This window comes from Tachysurus fulvidraco, chromosome 4, assembly GCF_022655615.1.
Source record: "Tachysurus fulvidraco isolate hzauxx_2018 chromosome 4, HZAU_PFXX_2.0, whole genome shotgun sequence".
NCBI lineage: Eukaryota > Metazoa > Chordata > Actinopteri > Siluriformes > Bagridae > Tachysurus > Tachysurus fulvidraco.
In genome coordinates this window covers 24398774-24422411 of record NC_062521.1, presented here as the reverse complement: position 1 = coordinate 24422411, position 23638 = coordinate 24398774, and the positions used below count along the sequence as shown (strand labels likewise).

General features: G+C 38.5%; 1 protein-coding gene across 3 annotated transcripts in view; it reads left to right on the top strand.

Moving 5' to 3' along the window:
- Positions 1 to 23638, top strand: part of tbck (TBC1 domain containing kinase) — an 88374-nt gene that overhangs the window by 56598 nt on the left and 8138 nt on the right. For all 3 annotated transcript variants that reach the window (XM_047812656.1, XM_047812657.1, XM_047812655.1), the window contains one exon: positions 14104 to 14279. In XM_047812656.1, coding sequence (XP_047668612.1) covers positions 14104 to 14279 — 176 coding nt within the window. The remainder of the gene's footprint in view (positions 1 to 14103; positions 14280 to 23638) is intronic.

Sequence of the window (23638 nt, the reverse complement as noted above, 5' to 3'; positions counted from 1 at the left end):
AGGTGGCATGCACGACGTTTGAATGCCAATGTTGTCATTTAGAAATCACCAAAACAAACACACCCCTAACCCAAATGGGTGTCACCCCTGTTTTGATAGCTCCACCCCACATATACATACAAATACGTAACCCAGCCAAATATTATGGCGAAACCTGTTGGGGCAGCTGGCCGAGGGGATATTTTTATCAATAAATGAACTCAATGAGTAATACTATGGTTATACAAATGTGTATTTGTAGTACTGTGTGATGTACCGTGAAATGTTAGCTCAGTTTTGCGCGGAAGACGACGTTCAACACCTAGAACCCGAGGCAGAGATAACGGCAGCCATCCGCCATGTCAATCTTTCAATCGCTTTATGCTAATGTCAGACATGCGCTCTGAACACTCTCTCTGCCGCATATTGACAAGACACGCCCCTTTCTGCTCATTGGCTACACGTTTGTGTTGTTTGTCGGCCCGACTCAGTTTTCTGAAGCATTTTTCAAACATCATGCACCCCACCTTTAAACTGGACTGATGCTAGTCTCAGTCTCCGTCTCAGTCATGCTCAAAAAACCGCCGGCTGAAAGTCAGAAGGCGCAAATTAGAAACACTTCAGGAGTTTCGAAGCTCTCATCTGATTGGTTGGATTTGTGAGGATTTCCAGGAGACGTGTGTGTCGGTTTCTTTTACCGATCATCTTTTACCGCCTTGATACGAAGCCTAATTAAATAAAAATCCAGTAATAAAAAGTCAGTTTGATTAGCTTTTTTTTTAGTGCTCTGACCATAGTGGTGAAAATTGGCTGCTGAAAATATGCGACACTGCTGATGTAGATAAAATATAAAAATATCTACATTTTTCAATATATATTTTGTCATATACGCAGAAGCCTTTTCTAGCTTCATCGTCTTTAAATAGGGTCCATTTAGCTACAGCAAACTGATTTAGCTCTTCTTTTGTACCACATGGTATTTCTTTGCTTACCTCAAGTCAATTAGACTTTATATTTGTTTTTGTATGCGGTGCTTTCTGTTGCTGCAAAACAAATGACCCCTAAAGCAGTACAAATAAAGGATTCATTAAAAGATTCATTGATTTTCTATAATAACAACTGATTTGCAGGGATTCTAACAGATTCAATGTATTTAGCGGAAACTTTATAGCATTGTTTCTGTGCATTTTTCCTTTGGACGTTTGATTTCATAGTGAGTAAATGTAAGAGTTTCTACCTGTCTACTTTGAGGTTCAGTAGTTTCTGCTGAAATCTACCCAGATTTGCTTTTGTTTCTCTTTTCCATGTGGTCCTGAGGGGATGCAAGCTTGTGCAATCGATTGTATGTTCTTCTGTGTAAATGCTACAGTGAGCATTTCGCTATGGATGGAGCAGCAAAATCATTTGCTCTAAGGATGAAAGCCAGGTTTTTTTGTTCCTTTTGTTTTGCTGCTATGGTTGTTTTTTTTGTTTTTTTTTTGGAAACGATGATGTAGACGTAGTTGTAGATGTTCACTCTAATGCCTTGAAGTGTTTTTTTAATTTTTATTTTTTATTTAACACTTGCCTGAGATTCCAGCATGTACCAACCTCTTGAACATCTGGACAGTGGTGTAAATAATCTGATCTGTCTTTCTGTCTTTCCTATACCTACGTTTCATTAATATATATAATATATATATCTATTAATATATAGATATCTATATAGATGAATAGATATAAATATATATCTATATATATATATATATATAATATATATATATATGTTAATGAAATTTTGAAAAAAACAAAAAAAAAAACATATAGATATATACCTATATAATATTTATTCTACTCTCTATATATATATATATATATATATATATATTAATCTATATATATAATGTATGTATGAAAATTATCTATTCTCTGAACTATCTCTCTCTACAAAATATGTATGAACCCACAAAACTCTATGTATCTTCTCAAATCTATATATATCTATCTATCTACTCTATATACTATATCTCTATATCATATATACTGTCTGAAAACATCTCATCTATCTCTGCACACACAACTCTCTACACTCTGTATGCCTCTCTCTCTTTCTCTCTCCTCTCTGTCTGACATATCTCTCTCTGTATGCCTCTCTCATCTCTCTCTATCTCTCTCTTCATCTCTCTCTCTATTTCTCTATATCTCTGTCTGCCCTCTCTCTCACTCTCTCTCTCTCATCTCTCTCTCCCTTTCTATCTTTCCCTCTCTCCCTCTCTCTCTCTCTCTCTCTGTCTGCCCTCTCTCTCTCTCTCTCTCTCTCTCTCTCTCTCTCTCTCTCTCTCTCTCTGTCTGCCCTCCCTCTCTCTCTCTCTCTCTCTCTCTCTCTCTGTCTGCCCTCTCTCTCTCTCTCTCTCTGTCTGCCCTCTCTCTCTCTCTCTCTCTCTCTCTCTCTCTCTCTCTGTCTGCCTCTCTCTCTCTCTCTCTCTGTCTGCCTCTCCCCCCCTTCTCTGTCTGCCTCTCTCTCTCCCCTCTCTCTCTCTGTCTCTCTGTCTTTCTCTCTCTTGCTCACTCACTCGCTCACCCACTCACTCACCTACCTTCTGGAACGACCTGTGCAAATAAAAGCGCCTATGAAAATAAAGCACATATTCTATAATATCTTTCTCATTCATACCGCTGAGCAATGAGGGAAAGGGCCCTGTTCAGGGGCACAATTATTGTTTGATAGACCTGGGATTTGAACTCACGACCAGTAGTCCGACACCTTAACCACCGAGCTACCACTTCCCCCATCGTCGATTGTCATCACATCACCCTGTCATCAATTATTTTCCCTTAACAACACACTTGTCTTTACAGTAAGCGTTTTTTCTTAATGTCAGTATTTCCAAACCTGCTAATAAGCAAGCAGTCGTGTCAGTGTCATGATTTACACATCTGAAATAGTGCTAAAAGACACTTCTTTTCTTCTGCCAACTGCTCTCAGGAAAACAAAGTGAGAATGGTTACCATGGTGGAAAAAGAAAATGTCCTCATTTCTCCTTCTACAGCAGTATAAACCTCATGACCCCAAACCTCACCATACATAATACATATACATCTTAATCATCTTCTCCAGCGCCTTGGTCTAACACTAATCTTAGCTTGTTAGGAAATGTTACGCTGGTCTAAACCTAGACATGATCCTAGTCCTGGTTCCTCTGGTGCTACTCACCACTGGGTGTACTGGTGAAACCTGTAGAGCTTTTCATATACAGTGGTCACCATGGCAACCAAAGCTCCAAAGGCAACCAGTGCTTTGTCATAAAGTCTGGAGTCTCACTTTGTTTTCCTGAAGAAACACATTGGATTCTAGCACTTTTCTGCAGTGCAAAACGATGACTCATGGTCAAATTGTTTTTAGCAGGTTTAGAAATACTGAAGTTCATGAAAAGTTATTTATTGTAAAAATGGGTGTAAAATTAATACTTTTATCGCTCTATTAATTTACCATCAATTTAAATTGATAAGACAAAGAATTTTGTTTGTCTCATATACATTACAGCACTGTGAAAAGTTTTTTTTTTTTTTTGTATATCCAAACTTTTACAGTTCCTCTAAAGCAGAGTGGGTTAAGAGCCTTGCTTAGGGGCCCAAAAGTGGCAGCTTGGTGGTGCTGGGGCTTAAACCCCAATACAGAGCCTTAATCACTTGAGCTTCTTCTTCTTCGTCATCGTCATCGTCTCCGTCGTCATCACCAGTTAATTCTTAAATGGGCAAGAATAAGGGTATGGGCAACTTTGAGAAGAGCCACATGGTGTGATGGCTAGACTACTGGGTTAGAGATTCTCCAAACTGGCAGCCCTTATTACAGATAACACACCCACACTATCTATCTATCTATCTATCTATCTATCTATCTATCTATCTATCTATCTATCTATCTATCTATCTATCTGGATGGACAGACAGACAGACAGACAGACAGATAGTGTGGATGTGTTATCTGTATATGTATTCTTTTCATGTAAGACCCTTTTAACCCAGAACATGTAAAAACAAGAGGTTTTACACAAACACACACTACCACAGAATAATGTCCACACACTGCCAGGTGGCACCGTGTTCATCTGACACTGCCAGTGAAATCTTATCAGCTCCAGGCGAATGCTCAGCGCTTGCCAATACTAATTACACCCCAACTACCGCTTTTATAGGGGAAGTCAGATTTGTCTGCTTGTGTACCGCGTAAAGCCGAAGCTATTTTGTTTGACTGTCTGCATTGTTTCTATTTAAGGTCTTGACAGGAGGTACTTTGCTGTCACACGCAAGATTTAGTAGAAGCTAGCACAGCTGGAGCTCTGACGTGGGGGATTTGCACCAGTAGACAGTTAGGCTGAAAAAAAGTCAGACTGCTGGCATGCAACATGGATTTGTGTAAAATGTGTAGGAATTGTAATAAGCTATGATCACTAATCATTTACTCACAGCAGCCATTCATATCTTTAGGTACACAGTCGTATTCAGTGCATGTGTGCATTCTTATCATTTTATAGATGTTGGATCTTGGTGTAATGTACAATTATCGCTCGACGATACATTTTGAGAATCTCTGTAACGGTGACCTAAACAACACCACATTATTCCGATCGTGATTGAGTTGTGTTACGCAGGCAAATTCTGCTTCTTTCTGAAACATACAAACAAATTACATATAAACTAAATATAATCACTTAAACTAGCCCTTATTTTACCTCTTTATATATATATATATATATATATATATAAGGATATGGGAATTTTTACACAGGTCGTGTGAGAAAAAGACCGACAGACATGGCAGATTCGGACAGGATTAAAATCACAAAGTACGTCTGTGAAACTGAAATTTCTCTAACGACCCCCTGTAAAACTAGTCCCGTCCGAATAGGGCTAAGGACTGAAATTAACTCGCATTTATCAAACTGCCAACTTCAGTGTAGCTCTTACAAAAAAAAAATTTAAAGAAAAAGAGAGGAACTCTTACAAGCTCTGTCTTTTAAACAAGTCAAAATATTTTAAACATAAATATATAATATAATGTAATAACATAATATAATGAGGCTATAACAATAGAAAAGGCCATGATCATAAAGTCAAGCATAAGTTTAACATCTTAACACAACTGTCATATTAGAATTGTTGCCATTAGCATATTGAATGCATTTTGCACAATGCTTGCACACAGTCGCAGTTCTATCTACTGTTTTATTTCCGTTGTCATCGTAAGTAACATGAAATCCAAAATGTTCCCACACACCGGATTTGAACGACGCGGGCGCATCCGCCAACTCCGGGCAGCCTTCATTATCTCCTCCACTTGCCATTTCTGCAGCACTCCTTACTCAACTTTTACTGTCTATATGTATGTTCGTGCGAAACTGTCTGAGGCGAAACTGAGCACAGGGCTACATTGCACATGTGGCGAACCGTTCGGTTCGGGTGTTTTTTCATGTACCATGCCACCCCTACTATGTATCTATCTATCCATCCATCCATCCATCCTTTTGTTTAAAGACCCAGTAACCACTTCTTACTGGGTCATGGGTCTTACTGGGTTACTTCTTACTTATCTCATGTGGATGGGATGATCTGTTGTGGCAAACCTTAACAACAACAACGTTAAAGATCATTAAAGAGCGTTTGACATTGCTGTGCGTTGGTATTATATAATTTCTATGGACTTAGTTAGTTAGTTAGTTAGTAATTTAGTTTGTGTGTTTCTGGAAATCTTATTCCCTAATTCATTTTGTTTCTAGGAGCTGGGCTTTAGTTGTAGTTATGTAATTGCCACATGCCATCTGGGTTTTCGTAAAGCTGCTTCGTCTATCGTTAAAAGCGTTCTAGAAATCAATTGCAATTTAATCGAAATCTCCTACAGTCCTCTTCTCTCTTACACTCATTTGAAACACCCACATAAGAGCACTGCAAATATTATATTCTTCATAATCGTCAGGTTTTGGCTGCACACAACAAAATCCTTTTAAATCTTTGCCATTGTTTTAGTCTTATTTGTGTGTTTTCTTATTCAGTAAAATACACGTCATTACATATAATTTGGCAAAGTGTAGTCTAGGGAAAATTGGAATAGGACTATAATCCCTATAATTCCTTGTGCAGGTTTTTTCTGTGTTATTACAATTATCGTGAGCATACGTATATCACTGGTTCTTGAGATAAGGGACAAAACATGTCCCACATCAAAATGTTACAATTTGCCTTAAAAAACAATAAATTGTTTCATTTAAAAAGGCTTTAAAAGTTGGATATGGAAGACTTGTGTATGTTTAGACTCTTAGTTTTGTATATATTTGTTATTTCATAGTAATTTTATAAAATACCGGCACTGTACTATGAAAGCCCATGCAAATGAACTCGTTCTCTGTAGAGGTCACAGTATCAAACTGCAAAAAAAAAGTGTTTTAAAATGCCCAAAATGCACAAATATGAATATGAGGTTAATTGCATGGCTTAATAAAATATCACAAAATACATTACATTATTTTATACATTAACAGCAGCCTTTCAAAATCTGTCATCAATTCATGTCAACTCCGTCAGATATTTTTCAAATTCGAAATAAATCAGTCATATTTTGGTCAGCTTTAACCCTGAGGACCCCCTTTGAATTTTGTCTGTTGATGGATGAGGCAGTCCAACACATGGCCTCATAAGTTTTACAGTTTTTTAAATATTCAGCAAACAAGTTGAAATCCCTGTGGTCACAGCTTTTATGTGTCAACACTGTCTTCAAAGTAGGGATGATTTTGATCAAGAATTTTGAAATAAAAGTTGGTATTTTGGTTTAGATTAGTGGCAGCTGACCACTGAGGAAAATCAAAATGGCTACCATTTATTAGACATGATTCAATTGAAAAAACATATTCTTTTGTCAACTCCGTCAGACGTCAACTCCGTCAGATATTTTGTCTGACGGTGTCGACATGTAAGCTGACGGAGTGGAAAAGTCCGTTCAAAAGTTTAGGGTCACTTGACTAAAATGTTAACTATGATCTTAATAATCATTTAATCTGAAGGTGTATGGTTAAATGCTTGAAATTCCGTTTGTAGACAAAAATATACCTGTGCCAAACAGATTAATTTCTGTTATTAGAAAACTAAAATTTTATTTTACATTTACAGCATTTGGCAGACGCCCTTATCCAGAGCGACGTACATAAGTGCTTAAATCTCTAACATTGAACACATTAATGCTGGCTCACTAGGTTACATACTTAAGATACCATGAGTTTAAAGCATTTGTTTAATGCAAAAGATAAAGAAAGAAGTGCTAGTTGAAGTGTTTCCTGAATAAGTAGGTCTTCAACAGCCTTTTAAAAATAGCCAGTGACTCAGCTGTCCGGACCTCTAGGGGAAGTTCATTCCACCACCTTGGTGCCAGAACAGAGTAGAGTTTTGTAGTATACTTGCCTCTTACCCTGAGAGATGGTGGAACCAGTCGAGCAGTGCTGGTAGATCAGAGGTTGCGGGGTGCAGTGCGAGGAATGATGAGGGCTTTGAGGTAAAAGGGAGCTGGTCCGTTTTTGGCTTTGTAGGCCAGCATCAGTGTTTTGAATCGGATGCATGCAGCTACCGGAAGCCAGTGGAGGGATCGCAGCAGCGGGGTGGTATGCGAGAACTTTGGCAGGTTGAAAACAAGCCGTGCAGCTGCATTTTGGATCATTTGCAGAGGACGGATTGCGTTCATAGGTAGACCTGCCAGCAGTGCATTGCAGTAATCCAGTCTAGAAATGACAAGAGACTGAAAAAGTACCTGAGCAGCCTGTGTGGACAAAAATGGCCGAATCCTTCTAATGTTATAGAGAAGAATGCGACATGAGCGAGTCACATTAGCAACATGAGAGGAAAAGCGCAGTTGATTGTCCATGGTTACCCCAAGGTTGCGAGCTGTGGCTGAAGGGGAGATCAGATCGTTGTGCAAGGATATAGTAAGGTCATGACCTGGGGATGAATCACCTGGGCTGAACAGCAGTTCAGTTTTGCTAGGATTGAGCTTTAACTGATGAGCAGTCATCCATGATGAAATTTCTGCCAGACATGCTGAGATCCGGTCAGAAGCTATGGCATCTGAGGGTGGGAAAGAGAAGATTAGTTGTGTATCATCAGCATAGCAGTGGTAAGAGAACCCATGTGATGAAATAACTTCCCCAAGAGAGTGAGTATACAGGGAGAAAAGAAGAGGACCAAGTACTGAGCCCTGTGGGACGCCAGTGGAGAGTCTGCGTGGAGCAGATGTCACTCCCCTCCATGTTACCTGATATGAGCGTCCTTCCAGGTAGGAGGCAAACCATTCCCAAGCTGATCCGCAAATCCCAAGACTCTTGAGGGTGGATAAGAGAGTCTTGTGGTTGACCGTATCAAACACTGCTGAAAGGTCAAGGAGGATACGGACGGATGACAGTTTGGCTGATCTAGCAACATGTAGCTTCTCAGAGACATCCAAAAGGGCTGTCTCTGTAGAGTGAGCTGCTCTAAAGCCAGACTCGTTGGGATCTTGGAGGTTGTTCTGTGAGAGATAGACAGACAGTTGATTATAGACAATGCGTTCAAGAAATTTAAAATATTATTTTTTCAACTGAGTGTGTTCATACATTAAAACACCAATTTATCTACATGCATCAGTGTCTTGTGTGCAGAAAACCATTGATTGTATATATTAAAAATTGAAAAATTTGTAAACCAAGTGAAGGTAATTTAAAATGGCTAATTCCAAAACAATGTAAAATAATATAAAAAGTGTATACAATACAATTTTTCACTTAACCTTGCTAAGGCACACCATTTCTGCACACTTAAAGACTTTACAGTGTTGTTGAATTGATCAAACACACAAAAAAACATATTTTTATGTCAGACAGAGGTGACAAATGTCAACTTACTAATCGAGTAAATGTACATTTTTATAAAAAGTGGTTGAATAAAAAAACCTGTTCCTTTTCATGGTATGATAGATGAGACCCGTGTTTATGAAGATATCCAGTTCAAATTAATGTAGGATCGATTTTTTGTTTGTCACTTTTCAGAAGTACTTTTGTCCTTTATCTCAAGAATCAGTGATATATGTGTGTGTAAAAACAAGAGTACACTTTGGGTTAAAAAAAAAATATTTTGCCGAATATTTTAACTCATTGAAATACGAGTTATATTTCTTATTTCCGTTCCACTAAAATAAGATTTCAGTGACTTTGAAATTCTAAAAGTTTGTGAAGTCTAAACTTCATCTTAACTCCCAATGGAGCTCGATCTTAACTCTCCCGTTTCATTTCTTTTTCATATCGTGTGAACTTTCGAATGGAAACCGCTCAAGTTAATCCCCATTGACAAGCCTGTTACAGTCTGACCTTAAATAGGGAATTCTCCCATCCTTGATCTTGAATATCCGAGTCGTCTGTGAGGAATGATTGTCAGGGTGAACCGGACAGCGGGAGGAGACCAGCAGTAGGGAAGGCCAGAGTTACTCTGCAAGCTCTTTATCACAGCGGCGTCTTATTCATGGTGGTCTGATTTCAAACACAGCACTGCACGGTGTACAGTTCGCTCAGCTTTGCCGGGATTGATACCGTGAGATTTATCTTAGTGATTCTAAATTTAACCCTGAGTTTGTTGGTTTCATTTTGCAGATTAGATCGGAAGGTTGGAACGAAGCAAGCACACAGGACTTTTTTCCAAGAATAAGCTTTCATTATCGATCCTAACTGTTTGCACTGACGCAGATATGTACTCTTTCAAGTGAAGGAGAGTTCCTGTACAATTTGCTCAAGTTCCAATAGTAGCTACCCAATGCGATCCAATCCAAAGGACTCCTCTAGGTCATATTACAGTATATATTTCAATTCAGTTTATTTGTATAGCACTTTTAGCGATTCACATTATCTCAAAGCAGCTTTACAGAAGTATAGAAACAGGATAATAAAAAAAAAAGAAGTATAAAATTAAGTTACTGTTTATCTCATTTACTGTACAATGGTAATGAAAAAGTCCCTGAGATGTTATGAGAAAGAAATCTTGAGAGGAACCAGACTCAGAAAGGAACCTCATTCTCATTTAGGTGACACTGGACAGGAAATAATGTCAATGTAAATAATGTTCTTTCTACAACAGTTTGTAGTTGAGTGGAATTAAATCGGAATGAACGCTGATGAAGACCCCAGGTCCACCAAGCTGGCACTGCTGGGCCCCTGAGCAAGGCCCTTAACCATCAGTTGCTCAGTTGTAAGTCACTCTGGATAAGGGTGTCTGCTAAATGGCGTAAATGTAAATGTTAGATCCGACCATTAAAACGGTTCATAGAAGGCGGGACATTCTCCAGGTGGCCCCGTCCACAGCAATCATCACCTCAACTCTAAGCAGTCTCACTTCTAACTGCTATTTAAAATAGATGCATAATTTGTGTTGTAACAGCAACTTGTCAATGCGGATGACTCACATCGTGCTTTTTATCCATCGATAGCTAATTTTGATGATGTAAAAGATCCTTGTTTAGTCTAAAAGTCTAAAAATGTCTCACTGATTATACAAGAACCAGCAAAATGGAAATACTGTCTAGTGTCCGAAGTCTTGCAGCTTTACCTTTAGCTGTTCCAAAATGCTGACTGTAGAGACTCTTTCCATATGTAACGAATGTCCTCACAGAAAATTTCACCATCTGAACAATTTGAGGAGGAAACTAGAGGACCCAGAGGAAACCCCTGAGGTACGAGGAGAAACCAAACCCCCAACACACACACACACACACACACACACACATTTCTGATCAATTCTACAAAAAAGTAAAAAACAAGCTTTACATTCTGGAAGTTTCTAACTAGACCTACAGAAAGGGGAAACACATTTCCATTAACACAAACTACTACCTCTGTGAAACACAACCATATGAATAAAAACTCATTTTAAACACCAAAATATGAATATATACCTCAATGCAACTAAAATATAAACCCATGCTTGTTTTCAGGCCTCCAGTACTGAGAATTATTGTCTCTAAAGGACCTTCGCCAACATATTTTGTCAGAAATTTGACTGATAACTGGGCTTAGAATTTATCCCTCAGCTCTCTCACGCTCTGTCGTTCAGTGCTCTCAATTTTATCGTTTTGAATTTATATCTAAAAGTGGACATTCAGGGGGAAATAAAATTGAAGAACATTTGCCACTTATATGATTGATTTTTTTATTACTATCAAATCCAGAACATTATAAGGGAAATCTCTTTTCAGATACGTTGTTGAGTATTTTGACAAGTACCACTCAGAACTGCTTGGAAAGTTTTCTAATAAGGCCATCCTTAAAAATATTCCTGTTTGCCGTAACCCGACCGGCCCTGTCAATTTAGGTCCGACTCAAATTATTATTATTATTTTTTTGCTTTAAGTCCGACCGACTTGCCGGTTGTAAATTTGCGTTAAGACAGACTTTTTTTTACTCTTCAGTAAACAAAATGTTTGCGGTCACCGTTTAAAGTCATACGGGTTCGGGCATCATAATACATCTAAAAAAAATACATTAAAACAGCTCGACACCGCTTTAACTTGGCACGAAGTTCTGGAAAAACTGTGTCCAGCAACAAAATAAGGTTTGTAATGATGCGCAGAAGGCACGGGTTGAAGACTCAGTCAGTGACGTCACGATACGCTAATTTGTTTAAAGTCATACCTACGTAATCACCATCACCAAAATTGTATTTTTTTTTTTTTTTACATTAAAACTTTAGAAAAAATATAGACCTACCTACCTACCGACCGACCCTTTTTTATTTTTTATTTTTTTTTATTTTTTATTTTATTTTTTATTTTTTTTACTGTTACGGCAAACCAAAATATTTTTAAGGATGGCGTCACTGTCAAAATTTTACGTTTTCTGGGTTTTTTTGTTTTGTTTTGTTTTGTTTTATTCCCCACAATCAATTAATTTTTCAAATCACACTGTCGGTTGTGTGAAAAGTTGTTGATTGTTGGTGCTATGTGTTTTTTGTTTTTTTTCCCTCAATTTGGGGTCACCCTCGACTTGTTTCTTTTGGCTGCCAGGTATCTTCAGCTTTAATGGTTGTCCTTGTGCTTGTGCTTGAAGCAGGAGCATGTTCCGCTTGTGCGTTTGATGCAGTGCCGCTTGGCTTCACGCTCCATTAGCCAGAGACGAAGTGGAGTGCTGCTACAGACTGCTATTAGTACACCACCGGGACATGATGGAAGAGTGTTTGCTTTCGGGAAGTCATTTTTTTCCCCTTAATCTTTCTACTGTGCTCTCTAATGGCAGAACAAAGCCAGTTGATTATGGCCAGTTGATGCTTGATCAAGTTTGATGCTCCACTTTGCTGGGAGGAGATGGTTCATAATGATCACATATTTCTCTGCTCTGGTTTTAGGACGTCGTTAATGTTTAGCTCGATCGAGGCTTGACTTTTATCCCAGGATTTGTCTCTATAATTTCTGAGTCCTCTTAATAACTCTTTGGAGCCTTGTGTTCCAGAAATAGTGCATGATGGGAAAAGTACTTTGTACACATTTATGATACCTTCGAGAAAACAATCCAGGATTGTGTCGGTCCAGTAGAGTATTGGAACAACTTAGCAGATTGTTGGAAAATAAATTCTGTTGCATTTGCAGCTTGTCAGCATGATGCTCATGATCATTTCTCAAACCGATACCGTTTAACAGGCTCATTTTTAAAAATAAAGCTTTTCAGACTAATTGGATGGCATATGCCTGAGTCTCATTGGCAGTGCTTCCTTGAAGGTCTGAGACTGATTACATGCAAACATTTATGACCCAGGGAAGCCTGAACAATGTCCTCTGTCTCTGCCTTTCCGCCTCGACACTTTTATATCGCCGTCTCGTGGACATTTTATCCTTTTCCTGTCTCGCAGCGTTTTGAGCCGCATCTACATTCTTCCCTCTTTTGCTGAGAAGAATAATCACACATTATGACCCAGTAGCTGAATCCATCCTCTTCATTTTCTTTCTGTAATGTGAGGAAAAGTTTGCTTTGGGTATTATTTGAATTGCAGCCCAGTCACTCTGAAACAACTCTTTAGACATCCCCGTCGCTCACTGAGGAGAAAGAGAATAGAGAATCAGAGAGAATGAAAAGGATTGCGGATTCCTATTTTGTTTATATCCACCACTAATCCAGTGAATTCCCATCTTCTAAGCCATGGTTTAAGGTGCGTGACTTGGGTGAGGTTGGGCTACATCTGGAGGAAGCAACTAATCTCATCGTAACCACAGTAGTCCTTCCATTTCGAGAGTCTACAAGTGGGTGTGAGTGTAGATTTTTGTCAACACTCCATTCAAGGACAGATTTTGGATTGCTGGAATTGAGAATTTTTTTTTTCCTATTATCCAAAACAAAAAAAACTGCCAAAGAGTGTTTCAAAGTTCATTCAACTTCATTTCCGCTTTAACCAATTTAATAGATTTCATTTTCATCAGTTTAGCCAGAGGCATTCTGTCTCTTCAGCCTTCCAACTCAAACAACATTACCAGATGGTCTAGAGCAGTCTTTCTCAATCCTGGCCCTGAGGATTTGTGGATTGTTTTCTCTTCTGACTAGCCCAATTTAACCTAGTTCAAGTCGGTTAATTAGCTGATAAGTTGAATAATCTGGGGAGATGAGAATAGGAAAAACACCAGAAATACACAAGGCTTCAGGACCATGCTTTGGGAACGTTAAGTGATTTAGCTTTGCAGATTAAGTTTAGGAAGCTTTAAGGGCCTTGGTTAAGAGTGGGAAGCTTGGTTGTACCATCAGTAGCATTTTTTTTTTTTTGTCTTTGGACAATACAGTATCATAGAAATAATTTGAAATTTTGAAGTTTACAATTCTTAGTATTTATATATTGGTTTCCTTAGAGGCGTTCTTAGAAAGTTAAAAGCGGGTAAGTGCATTGAAATAATAATAAATAGTAATACCAGCGCAGTGATATTCAATGGTTGTTGAGTTCCAGCATGCCCACTGCCATACACTACCTTTTTTATAGGTGCTGGTTAAAACACTGTACATTATATGTACTAGTAGTCCACAGATATACTGTACCACACTGCAAAGAAATTTTCATTTGATCCAAAAAAAAATTTTTTTTAAAAAAAGGCATTTTTTTTTCTATTTGTAGAGATAGATATTGAACGCTGTGTTCGGGAATCTATCAACCTGTTCTGCTGGACTCCCAAGAGCGCCACGTATCGGCAGCACGCCCAGCCACCTAAACCCATCAGTGATGGCAATGGCTTTGGAAAGACTACAGCATTCTACTCATCAGATTATCAAGACCTATCAAGCACAGACCTGGTGAGTCGGTTTTCTTTATTAATTGGGGTTGGGAACTGGTGGTGGTGGTGGTGGTGGTGGTGGTGGTGGGGGTATTGATTTGTGTGCCATGGTGAGGGTTGTTTATTGAATTGAACAAATGGCTTTCAGAGAATCTTCTGATGATTGTGAAACACTAGATGAGCCACTGGTTTGGGCTCAGTGCCATTATTCTGGGGAATATACTGTAGAGCCCATTATGCACCATCCATATCATCACGTTCTGGGCACAAATTAAACCAAACGCTAAACGAATATGTTGCCCAAGAATGTCAACTGGAGATGAGTAAGTCTAATTTTGTCCAGATCTGCAGGAGGTTGGTAATCGAATCTCCACTGAGATCATTCACACCACACACACATTCAGTTAGGAATAAATTCTTTCTCACGTTCAGCCTCTTAATCACAGATGGTACAATGTGTACTGACAATGACGTATGGCTTTATATGTGTTTATTATTATTATTATTATTACTATTATTAACTTGGAAAGTTATACATAATGAAATGAATATAATGAAGAATACAGGGTCAAAAGGAAGACGTGAAAAAATAGTTGTGTGGGAGAGTAAGTCTTATTAATGCGTTTATTCTCGCATTTATTATACATGTAATTTAGAAGCATAATAAGAAGCTTACTGGATCAATTAGCTACCAGTGATGCCTACATTTATGCACATGTTTTTGGTGTCCAGTGCTGTTAATATTAGTTATATATCCAAAAGCTAATTAAATCCATGATGAGACTTGATCTGTGAGGGGGAGAAAAAAAATAAAGAAAAATGGATCACAAGTTTTTCCATTAAAACAGTTCTGACCACACACACAGATAAGAATTAATCCTTTACCAGATGTTCTATTATATGTGGCAGATGTCTAAAACTGTGGTTTGCACCGTGGCAGGGGATTATAATGGTGGCTTGGGAACACAGTGAACCTGGGAAGCAGTTGAAACACGACTTGGGAGTGTAGATTTCAGAATAAAGAGGTTGGGAATAAGAGGAGCTGTAATAATTGCCTCAGAACAAGGAAGAAACCTACCAGACATTGTGTACATTAATTTGGACACGCTGTACAAACACAGAAGAACAGGGTTTAGCAAGGTCAGGACTCTGTCATGACAAATGGGTCAGATGCAAAGCACTCATTCTGATGTGCCCTAACTAACATACCCTCGGTTTCTATTTTTATTCTAGTGTGTGGTTTTAAGGGCACTCTTCATGATCTGTCCGTAGCTCAGGGCTTGTTGTGCTTATATGGCTTTACATGGGAAAGAGACTATGTATACGTTAGGCTACTGTTACTGCTGTAGGCTTAAAAATAACGTGACAAAGTTAGATTATTGTTTAACGAAGTGTGTTTTGACGAAGAACGCCTAAGCTGGATTTGGATTTCATCGTTCTGAGTTAATTGCTGGCTAAATCTGACCCAAGCTGAACATTATCCAGTTGCTAATGAAATCTAATGCCATGTGTATATGTTAATGAGGTGTGACTTCTGAGAACTTCATGATGAGCTAAACTGAGCTTTATTGCACAGATTCCTTTGCAGATGGTGTTGGACAGGTAAAAGAGATGGAAGCCCAATTGTTGGTTCTGTGTTCAGTGTTCAGTTCAGAACTGCAGTGATTACAGACTAAAACAAGTTCACTGCTGTAAGCGGTTTTGGTGATCATCGTCTGTGCTTTTTAGCAGAGGCTGCTGTCTTTTAAATGCAGCGCTGTGAACCTTCAACAGGTTGGACGGTCACCAGGAAACTGTTGGCGTGTGTCTTATTTATGGTGCCAGACAAGCAGTCATTTACAGATTGAAGCAGAGTTCAGGGGTTGTTAACACGCACACCAGGGCCTCAGGCTTCCATCATAAACATGTCAAGAGTCTTGACGCCTAACCAACCTTCACCCTCACCACACAGACACATGCCATACCCTCTGTCTGTACACTAATCATTCTATAACCAACATCTCCTTAAGCTCTACCAAAACTCTTATATCAAACTATAACTATTCTTTTTGTCTCTAAGTTTCTACTTAAAAGAGTTTCTACTTAAAGGTAGGGTCTCCGATTTTTGAGAAATGCTTCAGAAAACTGAGTCGGGACGACAAGCTAAAACAAAAAACAAAACAAACGTGTAGCCAATGAGCAGAAAGGGGCGGGGTTTGTCAATATGTGCAGAGAGTGTACAGTGCGCATGTGTGACATTAGCAGAAAGCGGTTTTAACATTGACATGGAGGATAAAAACAAAGAAAGAAAGGCGAAGAAAGGCTTACGATAAGGCAAGAAGTAGGACATGTTAATATAGGATCAGCTTTCCAGTGCTGAAGAGAACTGAAGGAGCAGGAAGTTGGCCACATATTCACAGGTTGGAGTTTCCCGAGTCAATAACTCCTGAGCTAAACGCTGTTACTACACAAATGACACCTCTTTTTTATCGTAGTAATGTAGAGAGACCGCTACAACCGCGTTTTGTGTAGTAACAGCGTTTAGCTCAGGAGTTATTGAACCAGGACGCCAACAAAAATGCTTGTTTGTTTATCTGCAATCGTATTGTTCTTCCCTTCCGCTATGATTAAGACATATGGGTGGGTTACATATGTATGTGTGGGCGGAGCTATCAATACAGCGGTGGGACCCATTTGGGTTAGGGGTGTGTTTGTTTTGGTGATTTCAAATGTCGACATTGGCTTTCAAAAATCGGAGAGCACACCTTTAAACTTATTTTCCAGTCTAGTTTGGTTCAGTAGAAAAGAAAAATTAAGGCCCTATTACCAAGCAGTCAGGTTAACCGTTATTGCAGGTATTTCATGCTATCCATGTGTTACTCATATTTCAGATAACTCTAACTGACAGATCCAGCTGGAAATTGGCTGATGTAGTACTTGTTTGATCTCCTGTGCTATGTCCTTACTGTTTTGCCTCTTGTCTGTGTAGTTCACCGGATCTTTTTTTTTAATCCACAAGCGTACGAAGTTTTGTCTGTAGTAGTTTCATACGCTATTTTTTTTTTTAAGTCATCCAGATAGTTTTGCAAACCATTTCGAAAACCTTTTGTTGTTGTGCTTGAAATTCTTTTTTTTGTAGGACTCTTCTATTGGTTTGAGATAATGTGTCTCCAATTTTCCACACTTACTCCAGACCTTCATTTGATGTTCCAAAGTCAGAGAAAGCTTTCAGTTCTGCTTTCACTGGCAGCTACCCAAAGCTCACTCTACACGTTGAAAGCACTCTCGTCTGTTCATCTAGTGCATGCTGAAACATTTGTCCTAATTTTCCACCATTCTGCAGCTGAACATGGCTTCACGGGCCGCTGCGTATATCCACGTCCACTTCTATTTGTCAGAACACAAACTTTATATAGGATTATATAGGATTTTTCTGCTCATGCTATCAGATCTCATACCATACTACACACTGTATAACACAACACAGCACTTCTGTTAAGGGAAGCTGTTTTGATCAGACTTTAGAGCAGCACCGATCACCTACACTGACAGTTTACTGAAAGTGATGTTAAATTGAGATGTTTTGTCATTTCAGCCTTTGCTCTTAGTTTTTTCTTTTGTTGTTGTTGTATTTTTAATGCTTTTATTTGCTAATGTTTGGAAATGGTTCATACACCCTGCCAAACACTGAATCATGTAGAGCCCATAAATCTGCCAATGTATTTAGTCTAAAGCCAAGAAAACTCTTTAAAATCCCTGCATGGGAGTCTTCATTAATGCTTTTGGGAATGCAATATTTTATTAAGACTGCTAAGTGAATGTATTATTAACAGATTAAATAAACTAGGTTATTTTCTTCCTGTCAATTTTGAAATATTTATCTTTATTGAGAAACAAATGAACAAAAAACGTATTTTAATGAAGTTCTGAAGCCGTTCTGGAAGCAGAGCTAATCTTAACACAATCTTAACATTTATTCTCAGCGTCAGTATTTCGGTAATTTTAGTCATATTTTAAATTAGTGGTAATATTTAGTTATTAAGTATTCTTCTTCTTCTTCTTCTTCTTCTTCTTCTTGATATTTTTGTTCTTGTTGTTCTTTTTCTTGTTCTTTTTGTTCTTGTTGTTATTGTTGTTGTTCTTCTTCTTCTCCTCCTCCTCCTCCTTCTTTTTCTTGTTCTTTTTGTTCTTGTTGTTGTTGTTGTTCTTCTTCTTCTTGTGGTTCTTCTTCTTCTTCTTTTTGTTGTTGCTGTTGTTGTTCTTGTTGTTGTTCTTCTATTTCTTCTTCTTCTCCTTCTTTTTCTTCTTTTTGTTCTTGTTGTTGTTGTTCTTCTTTTTGTTGTTGTTGTTGTTGTTGTTCTTCTTCTTCTTCTTCTTCTTTTTGATATTTTTGTTCTTGTTGTTCCTTTTCTTGTTCTTTTTGTTATTGTTGTTGTTGTTCTTCTTCTTCTCCTCCTCCTCCTCCTTCTTCTTCTTGTTCTTTTTGTTCTTGTTGTGGTTCTTCTTCTTCTTCTTCTTCTTCTTCTTCTTCTTCTTCTTCTTGTGGTTCTTCTTCTTCTTTTTGTTGTTGCTGTTGTTCTTCTTGTTGTTGTTCTTCTATTTCTTCTTCTTCTCATTCTTTTTCTTCTTTTTGTCCTTGTTGTTGTGGTTCTTCTTTTTGTTGTTGTTGTTGTTGTTGTTCTTCTTCTTCTTCTTCTTCTTCTTCTTTTTGTTCTAGTTATTGTGGTTCTTCATTTTTTGATGTTGTTGTTCTTCGTCTTTTTCTTCTTCATCTTCTTCATCTTCATCTTCATTTTCTTCACTCCTGCATAAGGAACTGCACCTATCTTAAAATGTTACTCCGATGTTTTAAAGAAGCTTCTGCCCAAATTCTCCCCTAAGGCCATAAACTTAATAAAATCAGTAAAAAAAAAAACAACAACAATAAAATCAGATACATTTTCATTGATATTTGGGGTGTCATCAAGTATGCTATATTTACTGTAGGTCTATCTAGCTAATATTTGCCAAAACAAAAAGATCATCAGGACATCCTTATGTGTCTCTGAGGCACGGTATGAGCTGGCAGGGTAGGGAGGAGACATGAGGAATCACATTTGTAAGATAAAACAATAGGTTTACTGAATATGATGCATGCCATTTTCACTAATGCTCTAATGTTACGCCGATAGCCATGAATTAATCCTTAATGACAGTCTAATTGCAATGAGATTCAGGATTCAAGCTCATACTCGTATATCAAGGCAATGCATGTGTTCAGGCTTCTTTATACTCGATTATTCTTATTTATACATATCTGCTGTAAAGTAAGTGATAACAGGAGCTAGCTTGTTTCTTGGATGTTCCACAACATAAAACAAATATGACTATAAATGGATAAAAATTGTGACCTATAGCTAAGCCTGACACCACCCCATCACTTATTTTAATGGTAAAATGTTGTGTATTAGTCTGCATGGTCATTCAGCTTTTAGTTATTTTGGGTTAAAATCAATTTAATCCTTGCAACCAATTTCCTTCTTGTCATTCATTTTGATGGGCGCTGCTGCTCGTATCATTTCCATGGAGGTACTGTATAATAGGTGTGTGGTTGTCTGGGAGGTTATTGATGCCAAGTGAGGGGGTGATTGTCATTTCTCAGTCGTTACATTATAAGACGTGTCACCGTTTGGAAATTTCCATGCTAAAACAAGCAGCACTGCCAGTTTAAGCCATTTCTGTATTCTAAAATGATTTGGGGGATTTTAGATACTTAGGTGCTTGTTGAACTGTTTAACTTTTTCTGATGGTAACCGCTTACCATGTGCACTTGTTGGAGGTGTACTGTTTATGACAGCTAGACTTGAATGTTAATAGGGTACATGACCTTAACATGTGTAGGCAGGTATCTATGTTAGGGAGTAGCACAATGCATTAAAATTCTGCATATGGACGTCAGGAAAATAGAAATCACAGTACAAACTACAGTGATGGAAACTGGACAGTTGAAGTATTTACAGGGCTGTCAAGTGTCACGCATTGACAGTGACAGTCACGCATTTGGGTCTTTTCTCACGCTCTCCTGCCACACATTGTATTTCTCACGCAGAAAAACTTTTTGACTATTTATCATATATTTAATAAGCCTCAGAGCCCAACATGTATCAGTCCGCACCGCTGTCTCTATGGAACCGGGCAGGAATCAAGCGCGTCTCAGTTCTTAGTCGAGCCTGACACTTATCAGCCAATCAAAAAGAGAGGCTACACAATAGCCAATCAGAAAATAGCACAATTGTATATAGTTAACATTTAACGCAACAGCCAATGAAAAAAAACACATATTCATTAGAGAGGGTAATTTTGATGGTCGGTTTGAACAAAACCTCAACATGAAACAGCTTGTCTCTGGACGGGACATTGTCCTCAATCATGACTCTAAAAATGTCTGGGTTTGAGCCGAACTGTTTTAAATGGGAGCAACATTTCAAATGATAAAGGAGTCCAAAAAGTCAACAAACACTTACAATAAACACCACCAGTCTTAATCTCTCTCTCTCTCTCTCTCTCTCTCTCTCTCTCTCTCTCTCTCTCTCTCTCTCTCTCTCTCTCTCTCTGTCTCTCTCTCTCACACACATACACACACATTAAGAAATGGAAATTAAACAAATACTTTGTATTTGGTTAAATTGCGGTCAGTGATCCTTATCAAACACAACTCCCCCTTTATGTTTTTTTTGTTTGTTTTTTCTCTGTTGGGGTGGGGTGGGGGGTGAAGAGGTCACGCCTGCCTGTCTTCAAAACTTGAGAGCCCTGTATTTAGGGAAAAATACATCAACCTCAACAGACTGTAGACTCTGGTTCCTGTTCTTGTCTGATTGGAGTAAAAGTTGACTCAATGTTTTGATGTGTTGTGCGTTTTGGGATGCTTTTCTCGTCATCACAAATGTACACAGTAACTACTTCGAGATTGAGATATAAGATTTTCACGCACACGGTTAGATATAAGAATAATCCGTGCAGTGAAATGAAATGAAAACCTTTTGTCCGTACATATAAAATGAGCTAAGTTAAAAATAAATAAGAATAAATACAAATAAGAACGTCGTTGTTGAGGCGGTGCGAGAGTGACAGGCACGTGCATGGTGTGCAGCGACTGCTCCTGGTCCAGCAGCACGACAGGGCCGACAACCACTGGGTCACGTGAGTGGTGGTCGGTGTCGTCATGGTGACAAGGGTGCCGCCCTTTGCCGTGATAGCCTTTGAGAGTTAGTGCTTCGGTGCCTGGGTTAGTTCCCTGCCCAGGAATTGAAAGAATCGATAAGTAATAAAATTTTGAAATCTGTGTGTTTTAATGATGTTACATAGTAAAAATACCGAACAGGCAAAAAGAAATGTACCTAATGTACAAATGTGTTATATGGAGGATGGCTGGAGTCTTTAATAATATTATCAATAATTGTTTGGAATATTCAAACCTTCTCAACCCACTATAGTGACTATCCACTGACCTTTCTCATCGTCAGTGTTTCCACCTGCAGGACTGCTGCTCACTGGATGTTTATTCACACCATAGTCAAGTCACGTTTATTGTCAAATCACCACAGCACGTGCCTTGGTGAGTGAAATTCTTAGGAGTGAACTCCAAAAATTGCAGAAAAAAATGAACATACAGATAATGAATTGACAGGTGAAAATGTGCAATATGCTCATGTGTGTGTATATATATATATATATATATATAAGCATTTCGTTACCTTGTACATGTGTAATGACAATAAAGTGTAATCTAATCTAATCTAATATATATGTGTGTAAATATGAATATATATAAAATATTGTAAGGTGCAACAGATTGTACAGGTAAAGTCTGTTGCACCTTATAATATTTTATATATAATATATAGTTAAATAAAGCAACAGCTACCAATATAGGATGCTAAAAACTAGCCACTTTTTTGATTTATATTTTAAACTACCTTCATTGTAACTTGCATTCAGCGAGACTGTATACTGTATATATTTGGAAAGAACCCCAATAGCTCAGTTCCTATTAACATGACCAGACATTCATTTGTGATTAGCCAGAGTCTAACTAACTAACCCAAAAACAATGTCGGTGATGTTCATGCCCATAAACATTTTATGGCCCACATGAACCATGGCCATAAAAGCAGATATCTAATTCTGTCTCCCAAGTAGGACAGCTTTTACCTCAGGGGGAACAAGCACCGCCCCCAAAAAATGTCATCGAGTAACTACTGAATGAAGGTGGAATAATTAGAAGACCATAGACCATGCTAATATTGTGCGTATTTAATATGAATCGTATCATATGACTGAATATGGCTCAAGTCTTATGATGACCTTTGAGTACAAAACTAGTTTCACTCTGTAAAGGATTAGAAGATTAATATTAATCTTCTTAAAATGCATTACGTTAAAGCTGTGTGCGCTACCGCTGCTCTACCCTGCTGTCTGGAGAATTCTGAGGTCCTTACTGGCTTATTCAAGGTTGTCACTGAGATGAGCCTGACAAGATGAATGTCAAAATGTAGCAACAAGGTCTCACACATGTGCGCGCACACACACACACACACACACACACACACACAGACACACACACACACACACACAAAACGTCAATTTTTATTTTATTTTTTTAATGCTATCCAGCACCTTTTCATTTTCCATTTGGAATTCCTTTTTGTGCCCTCTTGATTATAGTCTATGAATACTTCTCGCCTCCAGTTAAAGCTCTCACTGCCATTTCATGCTCTCTTGTGCGCTTATATTTGCTATTTTCTGATTTTCTCTCTATGGGGGGGGCACGGTGGCTTAGTGGTTAGCACGTTCGCCTCACACCTCCAGGGTTGGGGGTTCGATTCCCGCCTCCGCCTTGTGTGTGTGGAGTTTGCATGTTCTCCCTGTGCCTCGGGGGTTTCCTCCGGGTACTCCGGTTTCCTCCCCCGGTCCAAAGACATGCATGGTAGGTTGATTGGCATCTCTGGAAAATTGTCCGTAGTGTGTGTGTGTGAATGAGAGTGTGTGTGTGTGTGTGCCCTGCGATGTGTTGGCACTCCGTCCAGGGTGCATCCTGCCTCGATGCCCGATGACGCCTGAGATAGGCACAGGCTCTCCGTGACCTGAGAAGTTCGGATAAGCGGTAGTGAATGAATAAATGAATGATTTTCTATCTTCTCACTTCATCCCTCATTCATACATAAACACATCTCCATGACCACGCCCACTGAAGCTGAACAATATAATGATCATTCAGATGCAATTTTTCCATTGTGTAGCACATTGTCATGAAAAAAATATTGTTGATGATGACAGTTTGTTTAACCTTCATGGAAGGAGCCTCCAGTGTCAGAGAATTGTAAAGCTCTAAAACGAAATTGTAATTGTATTTATTTATTC